The sequence below is a fragment of the Peromyscus eremicus genome, chromosome 20, assembly GCF_949786415.1.
Source record: "Peromyscus eremicus chromosome 20, PerEre_H2_v1, whole genome shotgun sequence".
NCBI classification, from domain to species: domain Eukaryota; kingdom Metazoa; phylum Chordata; class Mammalia; order Rodentia; family Cricetidae; genus Peromyscus; species Peromyscus eremicus.
The window spans coordinates 60,099,531-60,122,497 of record NC_081436.1 but is presented as its reverse complement, the minus strand read 5'-3'; the positions used below and the strand labels follow the sequence as shown (position 1 = coordinate 60,122,497).

Sequence of the window (22,967 nt, the reverse complement as noted above, 5' to 3'; positions counted from 1 at the left end):
ATTTCAGATGTGGGCCACTGTGCTCAGCTTTCCACATTTAAATAAAATACATTTTATTTGTTTTTGGTTTGAGCTGGTAGCAGTCCAAACAGGTCTCTGTGGTTTATAATGAATTGTCTTTTAGAAGAAATCTTCTAGCGAAGGCTTTTTGTGTACTGTTACTCTTCTGAATTTTAGTTTTTGAAGATGCTTATGTTCTCTTCTCAAGAAAAAGCTTTTCTTTAATTCATCTTATCTTGTCTCAAGTGATAGTCTCCTCCACAAACCTGGGAAAATTAAATACTCAAATTACTCCTGAAATGCAATAAATTAGTACAAAATATGTTCATTAGCTGGGAGACTTAAAGAGGTTGGCGTGGGGCTGGAGAGATGGCTCAATGGTTTAGAATACTGGCTGCGCTTCCAGAGGATCCAGATTCAATTCCCAGTACCCACATGGCAGTTAACAACTGTCTGTAACTCAAGTTCCAGGGGACCTGACACCCTCACACAGACAAAAACACCAATGCACATGAAATAAAAATAAATTAATTAAAAAAAATCACTTAAAAAGCAAAAGTGGGCCGGGAGGCAGAGCCAGGTGGATCTCTGTGAGTTCAAGGCCAGCCTGGTCTACAGAGCGAGATCCAGGACAGGCACCAAAACTACACAGAGAAACCCTGTCTTGAAAAACCTGAAAAAAAAAAAAAGAAAAAAAAAGAAAAGAAAAAAAGAAAAAGCAGTCAGGAAGGGAGATAAGGCTCCTAGGCTGCATGGTGAAACCCTACCTGACTTTGCCTAAAGAAGAAAGGAAGAAAAGGGAGATGGAAGGAACACTAAGGAAGAGGAAGCTTTGCTATTAATCTCTCGATTGGAATGACTGAAATTTTCTGGCTTTGAAATTTGGAAGAAGCAAAATATGCTTTGGTGAAATTGGTTGGTTTAATTGATATGAGCTGTGGACTCCATGTGGTTGTATTTTATTTCTTTTCTTTTCTTTTTTTTTTTTTCTTTTTTTTTTTTTTTGGTTTTTTGAGACAGGGTTTCTCTGTGTAGTTTTGCGCCTTTCCTGGAACTCGCTTTGTATACCAGGCTGGCCTCGAACTTACAGAAATCTGCCTGCCTCTGCCTCCCAAGTGCTGAGATTAAAGGTGTGCACCACCACCGCCCAGCTGTGGTTGTATTTTATTAGTTAACATCTTTTTGGAAAATAATTATATTGAATATTACTTTCTTTTGGAAGATTCTATAAATCTTTATTAGACATCTTACAGATTAAAACAAATAGCCATTGCTGGGTCATACACTTAATTGGTGACATACACTTAATTCATAAGCACTAAGGTGGCAGATGCAGGTTGATCTTTCTCAGCTTGGTCTACATACTGAGTTCCAGGACATCTAGGGTTATGTATGGAGACTCTGCCCCCAAAACAAAACAAACAAATAAAAACAAGAGGGGGAAAAAAAAAGAGAATCACTCTATTATCTCTATTTACCCCACAGTGCTCCTAAGACCTAACCGAATTCTAGAAGAATCATTCCACAAATGATTAAACTGTGCTCCAATATGTTCCTAGACTCTTGTGTAAACCTAACGATGTGAGACTAATAAATAGCATAATACTCTGTCTCTTTGCTCAGACCTCAAACATTGCCTTGTTCATATATTATAGAAGTTGTTTGGAATGATTTAGACACAGTTTTTCAAAAGTATAATGTTAACTTTTAAATAATTGCGTTTTGACTGTATGAAAACGGTACTATTTTGTCTTTATTATGGGAGGTAAAGGATTTCAGACAATGAGATGGAGATGTTTAGATTATAAATTAAATGAACATAATTGGATTTATATTCAGTGTCTAACTAACTTCTTAGTTTGCAGAGCACTTTTAAAAATAAATATCTATAAAACCTGCTCCTTTTTTAATTTTGAGGGGGAACATTGTCTTTTTAGATTAAAAAACAAAATTAAACATTGAAAAACGTTACTGAATGGCCTTGCTCTGTGTTTTATGAAGCTGAAGAGCAGAATTATTAATCAGTTTTAATGATGCTGAATTCTGCCATTTTAAAAGGAGTGTGATTTATCGAGGGGAAAGTGGTTTATAAATTTGTAAAGCTGCCAGTTTTAAGTATAGTGACCAGAAATGCCTTGGATCCGGATTGTGTTCGGTTCAGTATTGTGAGGCAGTAATCAGCTAAGTACCATAATCCTCCTTAGAGTACATTCTTACTTGACCTGTAGCTATATACAGTCACACAGTGACAGCATTAAAATAACCTGCTACCATGTCCCTCACTACAGTGTCTTGTGGCTTCCTCCTTGAATGAATGCTGCTTTGAATTTCAGTAGTTGAGTTTTGTAATAAAATGCTTGCAAACCAAGAGTCTTTCAACTCGTCTGATTAAGGATGGCTCCTATGATTCTGCCAGGGTTAGAAGGATTAAGAGGAAGCCCTGCCTGGCATAATGCTGATGTGTTTTCATCAGCCTGAGTCCTCCTGCCCGACAGATGTGCATTGGTTGAACAAAGGTAAAAATAAAATGCTAAATATTAATTGTGATGTGTACAGTTTTTTCATGCTTTTTACAAATATAAATTGATTTGTTAAACTTTTAAAACAGGAATTATCGGCATGGGACGTGTATATTGCATGTTGCACATGATCATAGATTTGGTTAAATTCATGATGTTCTGTAGTTTAAGAGCTTTGAATTTTGACTTTGCAATGTTTAATCTAAACTCTGGAGTTAGCATTATATAATTGTATTTATGAAGTATTCTTTTCATTCATTTTTGCAATATCCATGTTTCACAAAGCATTTAAAAAGATGGAGGTATCGTTTCAAATTTTTGAACCTTTGAACGTTACCTATATAGTCTTTCATTTTTAAAATAAGTTACTAAATGCAAAAAGATGATGGTTTCTTCTGATTTTTAATTTTTATATGACTCAATATATTTTATTTATAAAATGGTATTCTTAAATGATCTTTACCAGTAAGAATTTTTATTGGAATATGTAGCTAGTGCTAAGTTGTAGTAATATAAAACTCAGATTTATAGAATGACTGTCAGTATCACTGAGTTTCTGAAAAGTTTCATATATCATTTGCTAAGAGTTAAAAATATACAAATACTAAGGCTTATCTTTTCATGTGTTCTCTTACTGTCCTTATAAATGTCTACTGCTCCATTTTCAGAGATTTGGTATTAATTATATATAAACTGAAACTGCCTCTGGGATATTAGAAAAGTAACTTAAATTTGGAAAAAGTTTTTTTTTTTGGCATTTTCTCATCAATCATGATTTTGTGACGTGAAGTTTTAAGTAATTGATATGTTTTCTTACTCAAATTACTATGCATAGTTAGATACACATTTGTAATGGAACATCTGGTGCAGTATACAAGTGGAATATTTAGAAATGACTGGGGAGTTAGTACTTGACTAGAAATTCTTAGCAATGACAGAAAGTGCTGCTTGGTAAGGTAGATAGTGCAGGATCTTTCGAATGTGTTTTCTATCCATGAGTTCCTGTAACATTACTTTAGTATGGTCAAAGAGAAAAAGAATTTTACCCTATAGTTTAATAGTGAGAAGTAGGTGAGTAGAAATGAAGGGAATATAAATATGTGCTGGTATTGTTGTATCAGGAAGTAGGAATAAATAGAATGCAAGAGAAGAAATCTTCAGGTGCTATATAGTGTCCCATATATTTTATTAGAAAAAAGTGTACTTTTGGCTTGTGTGTCTTAATTTCTCAGAATCTTTGAATGATTAACCCAGAACTTTTTAGGTGAATTGCTTTGAATTATGACTCATGGGTTGAATATTATTAAATGCTTTATTATCCTTTTAGAGAAATGTACACATAATAATTTATTTTTATTATTTTTTCTGAAAATAACAAATACTATGGCTATTTCATAAGGCTTTGTGCAGGCTGGACAACATCATACAGATTAGACATATTTGAATTTTAATGGAGTTTCCCTAGTTCTTGAAAATACAGTAGTGTCTAAGCACATAGAAGTTTGGAAATTTAAAATACAGTATGTATGAAATGATTCATGGTGTACTTGGTAGATATTTTCTTGTCACAATATAATATGTCAGAGTAACTGATAGTAGATTACTTTCAAGAATCTTACAATGGAATGTTACCTGGCTTTTGGTAGAGTTTTAATATACTAAATTGTTGTACTTCAAGTTTTATTTTGAGTAACAGGACCAATAATTCCTCCAATTTCAGATTTCAACCACTATTCCATTTTACTTAAGTCCAATAGAAATGAGCATGTATACTATGATTCAGATGTTTCAGGCCTATTTCATAATCAACAAAGTGATTGCTAGTTTAATATTGAATTTCTATTTCCTATAAAATGATAAAAGAAACCACTTAGATGTTTTAGCAAAGGACTGACTGTATATTAATGATCATTCTTTTGGAACTGAATTCTATAATGGAGAAGATAAATTTTCTTATTTGTTGTCTGTAGTTGGAATCCTCTGTTAAGAAGACTATTTACTTTATATTTACTTTCAAAACTTTTGTGTTGTTTCCTCAAGATAGGAATAAAATTGACTTCTGATACTTCTATAGTACTAAGCATGATTTGATAATATTCCATGGGAAATCCTTAATACTTTAAGGTTTCATTTAAACAAATTATCTTGCTGAAGCTTAGCTATCAGTATTATAAGATCGTAGTTCCTTAGGACCATTCAGCATCTTAAGATTGGTAATAATAGTGTTGCATTCATTTATGTGTTTCTCATCAATAATTCAATGTGCAACATTAGTACTTCCCAATATCTGCTTGTTAAAATAATCTCAGTCTAAGTGCATAATTCACATCTCTTCTTTGAAAATACGGACTCTCCAAGATTAGGTGCAACATTTATAATACCTAAGAAATTCAGATCCTGAAACTACAGTGTAATTTTCATGTTATACACTTACCATAATGTTTTTTTCTTCAGTCACTTGTATAAAAATAATGCCCAAAGTAAATTGAATGTTCTATATCATGTACCTACATGACACTTGTATGCATACACAGGCACACGTACACATAACGTGTTGTATAGATTACTATTACAGTATTATAGTATTTTTTAAGCTATGTCCTTCACAAGAAAAAAAGACACAACAATCTACCCGAATGTATCCATACAGCTGGCACTGAATCAGTGAAGTGTAACTTGCTTAAATGTCATCTCAGAGTCTTTTTCTTTGGTTGCTAGGAAAAGAAGTCCATCAGTGTCCCGGGATCAAAATCGAAGATACGACCAGAGTGAAGAGAGAGAGGAATATCCACAGTATGTTCCTTCAGATAGCACAATGCCTAGATCTCCATCAGATTATGCTGATAGACGATCTCAACGGGAACCTCAGTTTTATGAAGAACCGGACCATTTAAATTATAGGGATTCGAACAGGAGAGGCCATAGACATTCCAAAGAGTATATTGTAGACGACGAGGACGTGGAGAGCAGAGATGACTATGAAAGGCAGAGGAGGGAAGAGGAGTACCAGGCGCGCTACAGAAGTGATCCAAATTTGGCCCGGTATCCGGTAAAGCCACAACCCTATGAAGAACAAATGCGGATCCATGCCGAAGTGTCCCGAGCACGACACGAGAGAAGGCACAGTGATGTGTCTTTGGCAAACGCTGAACTAGAAGATTCCAGGATTTCTCTGCTAAGGATGGATCGACCCTCAAGGCAAAGATCTGTATCTGAACGTAGAGCTGCAATGGAGAGTCAACGCTCTTATTCTATGGAAAGAACTCGAGAGGCTCAGGGGCAAAGTTCTTATCCACAAAGGACCACAAATCACAGTCCCCCAACCCCCCGGAGGAGCCCTATCCCGGTCGATAGACTAGACACCAGGCGAGCTGACTCCCCACGGAAACACCACCACTTAGATCCCAGCTCTGCTGTCCGGAAAACGAAACGGGAGAAAATGGAGACCATGCTTAGGAACGATTCTCTGAGTTCAGACCAGTCGGAGTCAGTGAGGCCCCCTCCGCCACGGCCTCACAAATCCAAGAAAGGAGGTAAAATGCGCCAGGTTTCCCTGAGCAGCTCTGAGGAGGAGTTGGCGTCCACACCTGAATACACGAGTTGTGATGATGTTGAGATTGAGAGCGAGAGTGTGAGCGAGAAAGGTAAGCTCTGCCCACATTCCTGCAGACGGCTGTGAAGGGCTGGCTTTTTGTGAGAACTTCTGAGCCAACCTTCAGGGGCTATTTCTACTCGTATTTCAAGTATTCTAAAGGTGTTGGCCATATGAGAAAAATCCTACATTATAAAAACTGAGTGCCTGAGTGTATAAAAAGGCCATTTGAAAAATGCTCTCTTGATTTTTTGAAGGCTTCCTTGTATTATTAGATGGCATACTTACACAGACTTAGTAGTTCTAGTTTGAAAAGTAACTTTTTTTTTTGCATTTCTTTATAAAAGTAGGAAAGTGTTTACAATAGAATACTTGAAACATTGCTCAAGGTATTTTGAAGAATGAAATACCACCATATCCATTTCCTAAAAATGAACTGCTGTTATACTTAGGTTTCAGCCCTTTTCTCTGAATGTAGAGTTTTTGGATTTATAAATTTAGTATAACACTATAAATAACTTAATACCGTTTACCAATTGCTGCCATATAATCTTATTTTCAAGTCTTTTACTATTCTTTAGAAATTTAAGTGACTGCACTTTGTTCTATCGTAAGAATATATCATGAATTATATATTTGTTTGAGGTATAGAAATTTCTTCTAAATGCTATGTAAGTAATATTGTCATGGTCTTCTTTATGTATACTTTTTTGCCTACATATCTGAGTGTGTGTGCGTGTGAATTTTGGGTTTTATAGCTTTAATTCATATTTTAGAGTTGCTTTCCAGAAAAGTTCTTAACATCTTCTGTGCTATTTTCACGTGTGCTTGAACTTTTTATTTCACAGCACCAAATTTTTGTCTACTGAATAGGCCACAAAAATACCACATCTCATTATCTGAATTTCATCTTATTTTATTGTGATATGAGTCATCTGTTCATCCCTTTATTCTTCCTGTCCACTTTCTTCTGGATATTTACTAGTTTTCTCTTATTAATATATGACTTGTTTTATGAATTGGGATTTTTGTCTAATTATCTATTATTTTGTTAAATTTATTTCTGGTTGGATGCTTGTCTATTAATTTCCTTTGATAATTTGGAGATAGCATGCTTAGTACAGCTGCAGTTGAGTTTTCTTTGTTGATATTTTTCCATTACACCCATCCTTAGACACTCTTTTTTCATCCCCAAATCTATTTAATAATTAGATATATATGTTCTCTTTTAAATTATTTTTAACCATTAACTTTTCCCCCTGGCATTTATTTTGATATATGGTAAAGTATATTAGATTGATGAGTATATAACATGAATTCTTCATGCCAAATTCTGCTTCTTCTTCCTTCCAGTTCTGTCATAATATTTAGTAGATAGTCCTTTTCTGTTTTAGAATAATCAGTAGTAATAAGCAGAGGAATCCAGGAAGTCATATAAAATTATGTCATATAAAATTAATATAGTGATTTTTACACTAAAGCATAAGTAATTAATTAGAAAATACAAATCAAAAGTAGTTCTTATCTAAAACTAAACCAGAAAAATAATTATCAAGACATGATGGTATTTCCAGGCAATATGATAAAATTTTCCTCATAATAAAGGAAGATAAATAGAGGTTCTTTCACATTACTGTCTAGGAAGACTAAATACTGTAATGAAGTGTACCCAACAGTGTCATAAGGTCAGCAATAGCAGCACAGTCTCAGTCGGGTTCTTACATTGCCCTGTTGTAGAGCGCAAACAGTATAGAACAGTAGCTAAGCGTTGTAAGGGAAAAGTCACTTCACTAGGTACCAACAAAGTAAAGTAATTGCAAGTGTGGCTTAATAGGAAATTTGACAGATCAGTAGATTTTATGTAGTATATTAAAAAGTCTTGAATAATAATATCTAAAAGCACTACTGTACAAAAGAGGACATAAAATTTTAAACAAATGGATCAGGGAAATGCACATGCAATTGAAAATTAAGTTAGCCTTATTTCATAATTGTTATTTTCAATTGTGAGCTATGAGAAAATTGAGTTAATAGAAATGTAACTTCTAAAAGAGAACTGTAGGTCTCAATCAGTTTTATTAAATATGTAGAAATTTTAGTTTCCTGAAGAAATAGTCTTTAAGTACACTTAATAATGGTGGTTTTCCACATTTGGTAGGGTATATATTATGATACTAATAGATCAAAAGCTGAGAGTTATTTTTGGTGGTTTGTTTTCTATTCCATCTGATGGATAACTTACTTATCCTTTGCTAAAATAATGCCTTCATCTACGGAACAAGAATACATTTTAACAAAACTCACAGAGGTGCTTCATTGTTAATGCCTGGAAGAATTCTCTGTGATAGCACGTAAGGGTATCTGGTCCATAGGTTCTAAAGTAATGACATTAAAAACTCTCATAAATTAACTATGTGTTTCTTATACATTCATACATGATACTATTAGGTACAAGTTCACCATGTGTTGTAGACTGGAAGAAACTTCATAGATAACTCATATCAGTGCTCTCTTCTAACTTGAGCTCCAAGGACCTACTCTTGTACAGGGTCCTGCTTATTGCCTACCTAATAATTTGTTTTACAGAGCACTGTTTCTGCGAATAGATACTTCATAGGCACAATCATAGTTCACGTTTAGAGGAAGAAATAGAAATAATGCAGTTTTTCCTGTTGGCTAGCTCTTCACTCGTAGAGTAGTGAGAAGAAATGGTAGCTCAACAGCTGCCAGTTGAGACCAGGAATTTCTGAGAAGACGCTCGTATCCTGTCTTGACATTGCACCATTATGGTAACGTTTTTATTTGTGAAAAGGTATCAGATGTAGAAGTAAGCAATCTATAAACATAATTCATAGTCATCCTTGGTGGTTAACTAGTGCATGGCATTTCCCCCTAATAATTAAAAGAATTTATTAGCAGCCTCTGAACACGCTTTTTTCTTAGAAATTTTTGTGGCAATATAGTCTGATGAGGATCAGTGAAACGTTCAAAGATAATCATCCTTTTCTTTTGTCACCCTAGGCTAAACAATTCCAAAGAAGTTGTTTTACACCATAGCTAGTTTTTCCATTGTCTTTATTTTTCTGTTCCTTCTCATTTTAAAAAAATATATCAACTCTCAGATCTTTGCAAGGCATATCTGGGCCAACTAGTATAATTTAAAGTTTTTTTTATCTAGTAATGTATATGTAGCATAGACTCATGTCATTTCAGAAAGCTTCTGCCCAAGCATTAGTATGTGTCTACAACACAGAAGATATTCCTGCTGTTTTAATGATAAAGGTTCATCTTTCAGTTCAAAACAAGCTTTGATTTTGATTTTTTTTTTAAACTTGCTTTTCTTTTGGCTGGTCTTATTATTTTTCTCCTACACTTTATTTATAGAGTGATAGTTTGATATTAATTCACTACTTAGGTTAGATTAGACCATATTAATGACATAGAATTTCAGTCATAAGTAGCCTCAATGTCATTTTGCTTATCATATTTTGTTAAGTGATATTAATAGCCTATCAGTGAGTTTTTTTTTATTATTTGTTTAAAAGGTTTTGAAAAGGTTAAGAGAAAATGCATCCCTTGCTCAGTCTCAGAGTTCAATCTTGGGTGTTGTGTTCACTGAGCATACAATCATTTTCTGCTTTTTAAAACCCTCTAGGTTGGGGCTGGAGAGATGCTCAGTAGCTCCTGCAGAGGACCTGAGTCAGTTCTCATCACCCATGTGGTGGTTTACAGCCATTTGTAAATCCAGTTCTAAGTTATCTGATGCCCTCTTCTGGCCTTTGCTGGCACCAGGCACACACATGGTGCGTATACATATGTTCAAGGAAGACAGCCATGTACAGAAAATAAAATAAATCTAAAACACTTAGGTCTAAGTCCTTATCTATAAATCTGTGAAGAATAATAATAGCATCTTTTGTAATTGGTTACTGAAGAAATCAAACGAAACTATACAAACACACACAAATGACAATTAGCAAGTACCAGGTATTCTGATCACTTTTAGATTGCTTATTTAATGTTCTGTAGTAGTCAAGAATTCTACAAGATGATTCTCCAGCATTTTGAATGAAAATGTAATTGTGGTTATGTGGATTGTGTTGATTTCACCTCTTACAGGATCTGCCCCGTGTTAAGCCTCCTCATTGATGTTTAAGAAGGATACACTGTTTTTTAATTGGTGAGGTGTACTTTTGAGATATAATTCAATGCCTCAGTAAATGTAAAGCATCTATTTCTCATTTTTCTGCCAAGAACTTTTTCCGTGCCTATTATTTAGAAGGTGTTGGATTGGATCCAGTGGAGAATGTAGAGGTAAATAGCATTCTTTCTCACCTCAAGAAATTAAGAATAAATTTACTAGATACATAGACTTCAGAAGAGTCATTTCTTCTATACACTGACTTTTTTCCATGCACCGTTTGTCTTATAATACTTATTTTTTAGTTCAATGTGATATACTTACCTCTAGAATGTTAAGTTAATTATCTACCCTATTTGTGTTTATCTAGGCAGTCACAAACTGATTGAGATAAACCTTTAATGCTGATGCACTAATAATGATAGTGTCTCTGAATTTAACTATTTAGTGTTATTCTCAAAGTTTGAAATGTTTTTGGTAAACTTTATAATATACCTTTTGCTTTGTTATTTTTATTTTCCTCTTTAAACATCACCATCGATAGTTGGGCCTAGATAATCATGTTTGTGAGATTGTGTATGCACAGCAGTGTGTTTCACAGCATTCCCAGACTTGGCCTCCTAGGTGCCAGTAGCACTCCAGTCTACTTGTGACAACCATAAAGATGTCTAGACAATGCCAGTCATCCTTTATGGAAAGAGTCCACGCCTTTGTCCCCACCCCTTTCCTGTCTCTCCACTTCCCTTCTTCTTCTCCTTATGGAGATGTTCACATCTAATAAATATTTTTTTAATTAAAAAAGTGGAGCAGAGCAGAAAATATCAGACTAATTCAGAGATAGGGATAGTGGTTCTGTAACACTTTTGTTATATGTGTTTGTGTATGTATGTGCATGCATATGTGTAAGCATTCTATAGTCTAACAATGTAAAATACATAATTATCCCTTGATTCTGCAAGGAATTATTCTAGGACCCCCACCCATAAGATCTTACTATGCAAATATTTAAGTTCTTCATCTAAAATGCAAGCATTTGCATATAACGTGTATACACCATCCTGTACCTCTTACATCTTAAAACATACAATGGATATGGATGCACATGGTATTAACATACAATGGATATGTAGACACATAATGTTATACTGTTTTATGGTGAACAATGACAAGAACATATGCCAATATGTGCTCATAGCAGGCACAGTCAAAAGTATTCTCAATCTTGGATGTTTGTTTATGGGATTGGAGTTTTCAGATCCAGAGGGCGGTTTCATGCCGTGGATCACTGTTAAGCTACCTTTCCCTCTGTTACAACTCTGTGACTTACTCACTGCCAGGGTTCTAGCACTCTCATGTAGGCTTAGAATCAGATTTAGGAGTGGTGTTTGATTGCTAATTGATGGATTGTAGATACTATACTTTTCTTTTTTAAATTTAGTTTAATCATAATGTGGCATACTTCTGACATCACTCTACAGTTCTGTTGTTAGCCATTTCCCTAACTACATAGGGATGCCCTTTGGAAGCACTTACATTCAGTGTGGACTGGTTTAGCTTCCTTTGCTTTCCAGGGCTTAGTTCTACTGACTTCTAGATGGTTGTTAAAGGCCTTTTTTGTTTACTTGAAAAATTTTTGGAAAAAATTGGGTTAAAAAATTCAAGAATTCATGCTTATGGTAGTTTCCAAAGCCATAAATTGTAAAATGCTTCTTTTAATTATTAGGTTTTTTTAAAGTAAGCAAAATATACTTAACCTTTTTTAAAAACTCATGTTAATAAAGTTGGAAAGATGATATATTCTGTAGACAAGGCCCCCTTTCAGAAAGAAGCAAGTGTTTTTAAACATGAAAGTCCAGTGCTGAAAATGTTAGCTTTATATCAGCCCTGTTTAGATGTCACTATCAATTGTGACATTTGTCCTTTTGTATAATCTTACATTTCTTGTAGTCTTCAGTGGATCGACTGTATGTATTCATAAAACACAGGCTACTGAAAGGTTAGTATATATTAATAAATTGAAGAAAATGTTAATTTATGATACTTGAGATATTTAAACAAGTAAAGCATTCTAGACCATGTGGACTCAAAGCTATTTGTGGAAGTTCTAATAATGAGACTTTTCCATTTCTGGATAGCTATTTTCTAAAGACTTATGCAAGAAAAATACTTTTAAAAAATCAAAGATTTATTGCCATGTGTATTAACTTTGTTGGCAAATAATTTTATGCTAAGTACCTTAATCAGTTGTAATATTAATCCTGGACTTTCACTTTTGAATAAATAGAACTCAATCATACTGAAGCTACATAGATATAACTAATTATGCTGTACTTTTATTAGGCAGCATTATGAAACCACTGTATCATGTTTTTTAAAGCACATGTGAAATCAAGTACAGGAACCTATTATGAAACTTTTTTTTTTTTTTTTTTTAATTTTCAAGACAGGGTTTCACTGTGTTGCCCTGGCTCTCCTGAATCTCACTCTAGACCAGGCTGGCCTCAAACTTACAGAAATCTGCTTGCCTTTGCCTCTGGAGTGCTGGGATTAAAGGCATATGCCACCACCGCCTGGCACGAAACTTCTTTTAAAATGTTATTTTATGAGTATTGTTTTTTTGCGTCCATGTATATCTGTGCAACACATGCATGTACAGTGGATGCAGAAACCAGAAAAGAGCATGGTTTCTTTGGAACTGGAGACATAGACAATTTTGAGTACCACGTGGATGTTGGGAATGAAACTCAAGTCCTCTGGAAGAGTAGCTAGTGCTCTTAACTGCTGAGGCCATCGTTCCTGCCCCCAAGATAGACTTCTTGACATCAAGTGTTTGTCGTCATTTCATGGTAACATTTCTTGCATTGTAATGACGTCTGACACAGAGCTACTGTTCTTAGGTATTGATCACAATTCCTAAAGGCTGCTTACAGGTCCTTTCCCTATGGCTCTCCATCATGGCTACTTGGTAAGCCGCAAAGAGATTATCTACAAACAAGGTGCAGAGCAGCTGGATGATAGAGAGTGGCATCTTGCCACCTTAGGCGCAAATCCCAGGTCCCATAAAAAGAGGAAGACCATGAAATAGGGAACATGAAAGCCACCTTATAGTCATTCTTCTGCCCACATTCTAGTAGCCTGGGGGCACTACTATGGAGTATAGTTAGAAAACAATTGCCCTATGTAGTCTCTCCTGTAAATTGACCCTACAGAAAAGTTTCAGCATCAATTCTCAGAATCCTGCATCTGGGAGACTTCATCAGAGGAGTCTGTGTTTCAGTTAATTGTGTTGAAACCATGTTGTGTGATCCTTTCAGCAAAGCACAAGAACCCCAACTCTGTACTCAAGAAATCTATTTAATTATATTCAGTTTGGAGTTTTCCAATACTGTTTTACCCAGGACTCTGCAAATTAATGAAGCCATTAGCATTTTGCAGAACCTGTGTTGAATGGGACATATGTTAGGAAATTACAGCCTTTATCTTTAGAAATTGATGAGAATAAATGACCAATGTGAGAAGCAGGAGGGAAAATAGAACATACTTACTTTTATTCATAAGGAAGATGATAATACCATCAACCTTGATATAACTGTAATTTGCAAAGAATCTTTATGATTATTACTTTATTTCAACCTCTCAATAGTCTGCAAGATATAACAATTAATTTTCTTTCAAATAAATGAGAAAGTGAGACCCATTGTAGTAAGTAACTTGCCAAATCACAAAACGAAGGAAGGATGGAGTCATGTCAGTAATTTAACATAAGTGTTCTAGCTCCAAGTATGAAACATGTCATCGTATCCTGCAATTTCTTTAAAATTATTGTGTTAAAATAGTGATGTTGAAGAATACCTTAGTTCACTACTTAAGTATAAAACTTTCATAAACCTAATGAAAAACAATTATATAATATTTTGAATAAGCTCTTGCCTGAGTTTAAAATACAAATATACAGTTGGCTTAGTTTGTATTGAAAAAATCTTATTTTAAGATCTGAATCTTTTGATTACTTATAGCCAGATCATCATATTTAATTATGTCATTTTACACTAACAGAATAACTGGCTATCAGACTGAGTTGGAGCTGGTGTGTTTTCTGTGTAACTTCCTAGTTGAGACATTGATCTTCTCTACAGCTTCTTGACAACACTGTCTTTTCAGCAAACACCTCCAGGAATGGGGTGATGGCTGTCCAAAGGCAGCAAGACCTTCCTTGGCTTAGCTTTACATGGAAGTGATCAGTGATCTGTAGGAAGTTGCTAGCATAGAACAGTGAGAGCATATGTGCCCTTCACTAGTTTCCTCCAATGTTTACAACTTGTATTCAGAGGAAGAGACAGACAGTAAAGCAATATGTGTCTGTACTGCCTTCCTCCTTTTTCTGTCAGGGATATGTCCCAAGAGCCCCAGTGTATCTACAGACAGTCCGTAATGCTACATTATACTGTTTATCATCATATTCATGTTGATAGTTTAATATGTAAATTTAGTAAAACAAGAGATTAGTAATTATAACAGCTAGTAGTTATAACAGCTAATAATAAAACATATTAACAATATTCTGTAATGAAGTCTCTCTCCTTGGCCACAGACAAGGTAGTAGATAGAATATAGAGACTAAAAGGTGACTTACTTCTTGAGTGGGACAGACTAAGACAATACCATGATTAGTCACATGACTCAGAACAGAAATGTAAAACTTAAGGGTTTTTTTTTTTTATCTTCAGAATTTCCATTAACAATTTTGGACTATGGTTGATTGTCTTATACTGATCACTGTGATGCTGTCTCTAGAGAGACATCACATTAAGCACATCTTTCTTACCTGTGCCAATCATTAAGAAGACCTCAGAAAGTCACATCAATATTATTTCATTCATAAAACATCCCCTTAATGACATTTTGAGATTTTTTCCCATTTAGCATTAATGCATTTGAACACGTTCTAAATGTCAATAGTTTTTCCTATTCAGTAATCTCCCCCCACCTTCAGTTAGTTTTTAGGCAGCATCTGTGATGTCTGTATGTCACTTTGTTTAGCTGTTATGTATTGTAGAATGTTTTGGTTATTTCAGGTTTGGAGCTATATAAATAAAGAAATTATTTTGACTTTTTTTCTATTTATAAGCAGTCAGCTTTCATTGTTAAGTACCTCAGCTTTAGATTTTATGTTGTATTTTACATTGGTCAAGTTTCTGTCTGTTCATCATTCTCTGAATCTTTAAAAAAATGTTTTCAGTATCAATAGATAAATTGATAGGATCATTTCAGTTTCTTCTTTAATTTGTATAAATGATGAATTATATTGATTTTCAGATATCTACTCTGTGTTCCAGAAACAAACTTCACTTAGTTATGGATTATTTCTTCCTTGCTAAATTTTATTTATGAATATTTTGTTCAGTATTTCCTTGTCCACGCTTAGATTTATTATTTTCACGTTCTTTCATGTTTGCCGTTGGCTTCTCCCTCCCTCCTTCCCTCCCTCCCTCCTTCCCTCCCTCCCTCCTTCCCTCCCTCCCTCCCTCCCTCCCACCTCCCTCCCTCCTCTCTCTCTCTCTCTCTCTCTCTCTCTCTCTCTCTCTCTCTCTCTCTCTCTCATCTTCCTTTCATTGTTTTTTCATCTTTTTTATCTTTCTTGTATTTCCTTGAGTTGTTTGAACATTTTTTTATTTTTCTATAGTTTTTTCTTTCATAATTTTTTTATTGATTGCTCTAGATAATGTAATATGTTTCATGTGTACATTTTACATACTACCAGCTTGTATAGTTACTCATTTAGAGGTAAATAGAGAAACCTTTTGCTCTTATATTTAGTTATCTCCCCCTCTTAAATATTCCTTGTTCATGTGTTGAAAACCAAAAATTAGGCATTATATACTTTGCACTTCAGATATCTTAAATAATTTAGAAAACTTGGGAGAACAAAATTCTATTGTATCTATCCATATTTTGACTTGCCATGTTTCCCATTACTTTCGCTGTTTCCAGGCTCCTTGTCCTTCCATGTTTCTGGGTCCTTCCTTAGCTGTTCTTCTAGAGTTGTTCTGCCGGTGAGAAACTCACTTAGCCTTCTTTTCTCTCACAGTGTTCTTCATTCTTGAAAGATAATTTCATCATCTTTAGAATCCAGGCTGCCTTTTTTTCTCTTTTGTTTTGGCAGTTGAAAACTACTGTGCTCATCCCTTGTACCCTACCAAGTTCCTAGGCAACATTGTATGCTGTCAGTGTAATTCTTTTCCTCCATTTTATAAAAGTATGTGTGTGTGTGTTATAGTTTTTATTTTTATTTTTTAGTTTGGTTAGGCTATATCTTTGTATGGATTTTTGTCTTCTAATTTAAAGACATTTTGAACTCATAGGCTTACATTTTTACAGTATAGGAAATTTTCAACTCCTAACTTTTAATACTTTTTCCACTTATTTTTTTCTCATTCTATAATGAGAATGAATATCTTTTATTACCATCTCTCAGGTCTTTGAATATTTTTTCACCTTCCATAATTCTTTAGTCTATTTTCATTTTTTATATTGAGTAACTTTTTCCCCATTCTGCACTCCAAGGCATGTATTCATTGCTCTGTCCTCTCTGCATCGTGGAGGAGCCCATCATCTGGCTTTGGTAGATTTCAGGTCGTTTTCAGTTACACATTTTCCAGTTGGTTATTTTGTGTCTTTTAACAGTTCTTGCTCTAGATCCATGAATATGTTTTCATACCATTACCAAATGACGTTTTATTATATTAGATTTGTCCTTTGAAGTCATACAAGTGTTAATATTAAATAGTGACTGCTAATGTCTACATACCATTATTTGTGATAGTTTAAGATTTTTTTCTATATGTTTGATGATCATTACTTTATTTAATTCTCAAAATGGCACGAGATTTTACTCCTTTAACAAATGCTATTCAATACCAGGTGTATGATACTCTTATCCCCGTTTTTCATTAATAGGAGGAATATTTACTTTGGTTTCAAACGTTTTAAAGTACTAAACTACTTTATTTACAGTGTACAGGCCACATTTCTGACCTTTGTGTAGTCTGAAATCAGGGGAGGATGAGAGATTGTGAAATGAATGAATTCTCTCTCATTTAAATTACCCAGACTTTTCATTTATAGGTGTCATACTATTTATCTCCTTTAACTGAGAAACACGCAATGCTTTCTTATGGAACTATAGCATGTTTTGAGAAGGCAGCAGGTTTTCTAAGATAGAAATACTTTGAGGCTCCATCCCAGGCAGGGATATAAATACACAATGGACTGGTCACCTCCATCTGTTGGTGTGAACTACTGGGAATTCTAATTTTTTTTATCTGTGTGATAAAGTTGTTTAAGAAGCACCTTTCTGGCCCATGGGTAAAGAATGAAGTTCTTTCTATACATTTTATTTTGTGTGTATTAGATCATGCAGTTTGATTTGTTTTCATAAACAAGCATTTAAAGATAATTGTTTCCAGTCTCTGGGCTGCATTTGTCTGTGTATCAGGAATGCTGTGAATGTGGACCAACACATGTGTAGACTACAGTATCACATTACTGTGATATTATACACATCTACATGAGATCCTAATTGCTTGGGAGTCTTGTTAAAACAGATTGCTAGGCCCACCAATTCTTTTTGATTCTCTGGAGCTAGAGTGGTGCCCGATGCATGCATTTTTGACATGTTTTCAGACTCTCTTGTTGCCATTTCAGGGACTTTAAACATCTTTATTACTAGATCCAGGCCAACCATTGTTTAATAACCTCTATGATACACTTTTAAAAATCGTTTTGCTTTTGTGAAATATGAATTTTATAATCAATGTCCTTTCAGATTCTACAAAATAATTTACTGTGATATCTTCTCTAACAAAAATGTTTGTCCTGTAGTTTGTCATCTCAAAATTGTCTTTTTCTTTTCAGTTGCTTTGACTAGAAATCTGAATGTTAACCTTGACTATTCAGTCTTTGTTGATCCTGGAAATTCTCAGTTCTTCTTTTTTTGTGGTGGCTATTGACATTACCTTTGTGTAGGTTATACTCACCTTTATCTTTCCCAGATATTATTGAAAACACCTGTCAATTTTAGTTTCTTCTAACCCGATCTCTTTATAGAATTTAGATCCAGCTTTTTCAAGCCTAGGTCAGATTTTGTCTTGTTTCACTTAATGTTTGAAAATGGTAGCCTTTAATAGGCATAAAAAGATTCTTCTAAGCTGTGCTGTCGTGCATCATCATTCTTGCATAGCACTGTGTTCTCCTTCATTCCTTTCGTTTAGGGATGCTGGTACCCACTCCCCCATTTTGCTTTTTTATTTTTATAGTATGGTGTTATTACTTCTTACTGGAATGTTCTCTCTTTTCCTTTCCATATGTGTATCTCTTTACTTGTCCACTAAGTCACATCTTTCAGTTCCCATGTTAAAAATAGTTACTTTAGATGTGTTTGATGAGTTCACATTTTCTCCTAGTATTTTGTTCTCTCCTATGACGTCTCTCCCCTCACACGGTTGCAAACATCTTTCATTGTGTTACCCCTTATCTAGAACTTAGCACAATATAGAACAAATGGAAGGTATTCTGTAAAAATTTTTAAATGAATGAAAATACTAACTATTTAAAATATGTGTATATGTGTATGTATATTGAAAGGAAATCCCTTTTGAAGTAATAAACACTATGTTTGGGAAATAGATTTTTATCAGAAGCTGCCATCATGTGATTTGTCTGTCAAAAATGTAACAATGTAATTTCTCATAAAGATAAGTTGTTTTATTATAATATTAAGTAAGTCATGTTATATAAGTAAAATTTATGATTTCACTTTTTCTTTCTACTGATAGATATAGAAGGAAACTTTTAAAATCATTTTCACAGAAAATTTGTTGTGTAACTGTTTTTTAACCACTTAAAATGTTGAGTTTTCATCATTCTAAATATTATCATATGTCATTTCCAGGAACAATATTTAATTATTTGGATTTAAAATAGTATTATCGCTGAGCCACTGTTTAATTTACAAACATGCAGCAGTCTTGAGAAGAAACTCATGACTTTATACCAGCATGCAAAAATAAATGAACTCAAAAGCAGTCTTTGTCTTCGTCAGCTTATCCCGTAGTCTTTGTTTCTACTTTTACTTATTGGTAGCAAAAGTATTCTATTTTTAAGGAATTATTGCAAGGCTTTTGTTCTGTAGGCCTTTCTGACAACAAAAGCCCTATATTTTGCATTTTGTTAGTTCTGTTTGGAATCATAGCTTTTTCCTGGTATCTGATGAGTAATGCAGATAGAGTTCTTGAAAGCAGTTAGGACCCCACAGTTGAAAATGTTTGTAATTTCTCTATCTGTCCTTTTCCATTGTCTCCCTTATTGCGCTCTTGTCTGCCCGGCTCTCGCAGGAGACATGGATTACAACTGGTTGGACCATGCGTCTTGGCATAGCAGTGAGGCCTCCCCAATGTCTTTGGTGAGACATGTGGAGCCTTACTATTTAATTTCCGTTATCATTTCACTTTTCCTTTTTTATTTACACCTTTGCATGTTTTCTTTTTTTGTATCTTTTTTTGTTTTGTTTTATCTCACACTTGTAGGGGACAGTCAAAAGGGAAAAAGAAAAACTAGTGAGCAGGGAGTTTGGTCGGATTCTAACACCAGGTCTGGGAGACAAAGGAAAATGATGTACTGTGGTGGCCACTCTTTGGAAGAGGATTTGGAATGGTCTGAGCCTCAGATTAAGGACTCTGGGGTAGATACCTGTAGTAGCACCACTCTTAACGAGGAGCATAGCCATAGTGAGAAGGTACTGCCTCTAGCCTGCTCATCTGGTCTTCCTTCGTTTGCTCTCTGTCACTCATTAAATCAGGACATAATGAAAAGACAGGGCATTTCAAGGGTCAATGTAGCATTTCTTAAGGTGCAGAAAAGAAAAACAAAACAACTAAATGACTAAGCCAAAAAGCCTTTTGCTTGCGTTGCTGTTTTCCTTGATCGACAGCATACCAAAATCTACGTAAATGAAAATAAAACTTAGGAACAAAGGAATGTTTTGTATACAGTCGAATGAGAGAACTTTGAAATGTTATAAACAATAAATATTTTTGGATTGGCTTGTTTTAACGTTCACATGTATTTTCCTTGGGATGAAAATCAAATTATCGCTAGTTTGAATCCCAGGCAAAAGGGAGATAATTGGGTGTGTTTGCACAGAAAAAGTTGTTTTTCTTTTTTCCCTTCCACTGTCGTCTGTTGTTTGGTTCTGTCGTCATGGCGTTCTGATTAGTGTTAGATTCATTGCCATCTGCTTTGATAGTTATTATTTTATTTGCTTTTAGTAGAGCAAAAAAAATGTAAATGGAATTTGTCTTTTTGCCTGCTAAGTTTTGCATGGAGTTAGGCATGCTACTTTTAGGTGTCCATGGAATTATATGATTACACAAATCATTTACTTGGTTGCTTAGCATATTATTAATAATGAAATGATTCATCAGTTACAAAGTCACAAGAAAGAAACAAGCTGGTAATATGATTGTTATTTAACAATAATTGTGTTTGAATTATCTATTAAAAGAAATTTACTGAATAGATTAAAAAGTCTAAAACAATGAGTAAACTGTTTGCCTGCAGCTGTGGCGGCCTATGCCCTTAATGTCTGTGTTGCAGAAGCTGAGCTTGAGACAGGGAAATTATAAGATTTAGAGACCAGCATAGGCCACATAGTAATATCAAGGCTAACCCAAGCTACAGAGTGAGTTCAAGGCAAGGTTGGGGTATGTATCAAAACCCCATTTAAAAAAAAAAAATCAGTGAGTTTTTGTTAAGTGAGAGACATAATCTGTTTATCTTTGAGTAGATCCTGTTTCTTCCATGTGCATTCAATTGGACAGGTATTGGGGATTTATGTAGTTTTTAGGTTAATTATGAGTTTAGATTTCGTGTTTTAATGTTTTCCCTTTTAACTATTACTAAGATAGAGTATTTCAAAAACTCCCAAAAGTGTTTGAAGAAGAAATTGTTCTTCTTCTTCTTCTTCTTCTTCTTTTTTTTTTTTTTTTTTTTTTTTTTTTTTTTTTTTTTTTTACTGAAGTCAATTAAGTAGATTTTTATTTTCTTTTCTGCTTGTGAGGTTGAATTAATCTTCAGCAAGTTGAGTTAGCATATATTTTAAAGAAAATTTCAGAGCTATTATCCTTTAGTATATTGTGGTAGATGATAACTGAGAGTTTTCTATAATTGGATTTGAAAAAAACCCTTGCATTCATAAAAGTGGGGTTATAAAAAGAATATTGTAAGTGCTTAAGTCAATAATTTGGAATGTAAACTGGTTTGTGTAATCATAATACTTTAGAATTCACGTGTTTAGAGATACTGTACAATCATGGTAATTTGACATAAAATTGATGTGTCTTATTTGTTGATGTTGTATGTCAGCACCCTGTGACCTGGCAGCCATCCAAAGATGGAGATCGCCTAATTGGTCGTATTTTATTAAATAAGCGTTTGAAAGACGGGAGTGTGCCTCGAGATACAGGAGCAATGCTGGGTTTAAAGGTATGTAATGAACTTTATGGGATTTAGCTCCATATTACTTTACAGAGCTATCAATAACACAAATAGAGCTCTTTCTACCTGTGCCAATTTAGGGGCTATCTTATTTCCATTTTCAAGAATTCTAAAATACTGTCATTCACTCCTGTGAACTCATTTTCCAAGTATTTTTAACAAGTTTCCGGGCTAAATGGATAGTCAGGAGGTAAAGTGATTGCTTGGTGAGTAAGAGGCCCTGATTCCTATCCTAGAACCCACATGCAGAAGCCAGGCATGGTTTTCTTATCCCAGAACCCACATGCAGAAGCCAGGTATGGTTTTCCTATCCCAGAACCCACATACAAAAACCAGGCATGGTGGTGCACCCTGGTAATCCTGAAGCTGTCCCAGAACCCACATGCAGAAGCCAGTCATGGTTTTCCTATCCCAGAACCCACATGCAGAAGCCAGGCATGGTTTTCCTATCTCAGAACCCACATGCAGAAGCCAGGCATGGTTTTTCTATCCCAGAACCCACATGCAGAAGCCAGGCATGATTTTCCTATCTCAGAACCCACGTGCAGAAGCCAGGCATGGTTTTTCTATCCCAGAACCCACATGCAGAAGCCAGTCATGATTTTCCTATCTCAGAACCCACGTGCAGAAGCCAGGCATGTTTTTCCTATCCCAGAACCCACGTGCAGAAGCCAGGCATGTTTTTCCTATCCCAGAACCCACGTGCAGAAGCCAGGCATGGTTTTCCTATCCCAGAACCCACATACAAAAACCAGGCATGGTGGTGCACCCTGGTAATCCTGAAGCTGAGGAGGCAGAGATGGGCAGATTTCTTGTACTTCCTGCTTTGCCAGCCTAATCTACTCATCAAATTCCGGGTTGGTGGTGAAGAAGGACACTAAAGTTGGTCCTCTGGCCTTTATCCAAATGCACACACATCCATGCACACTCATATACATCTACACCTGCAAACAGACAAACACATCATTCCTACTATACACATGTGTACCTGCAGACACACAAACATCTATGCACACTCATACACATACATGCACACCTGCAAACATAGACAATTCTATGCATACTGTACACAGGTACACCTGAAAACACACATATATCCAGGCATGCTCATGCACATGTAAACCTGTAAACACATATTGAGGCACACACATGCACATATGCA

The 22,967-nt window shown here is 34.9% G+C and overlaps 1 protein-coding gene across 3 annotated transcripts in view; it reads left to right on the top strand.

Annotated features, from left to right (window-relative positions):
• The window catches only part of Rims2 (regulating synaptic membrane exocytosis 2), a 473,841-nt gene that overhangs the window by 213,643 nt on the left and 237,231 nt on the right, over positions 1 to 22,967 (top strand). For all 3 annotated transcript variants that reach the window (XM_059247963.1, XM_059247965.1, XM_059247962.1), the window contains 3 exons: positions 5,238 to 6,163; positions 19,837 to 20,045; positions 21,674 to 21,793. In XM_059247963.1, coding sequence (XP_059103946.1) covers positions 5,238 to 6,163; positions 19,837 to 20,045; positions 21,674 to 21,793 — 1,255 coding nt within the window. The remainder of the gene's footprint in view (positions 1 to 5,237; positions 6,164 to 19,836; positions 20,046 to 21,673; positions 21,794 to 22,967) is intronic.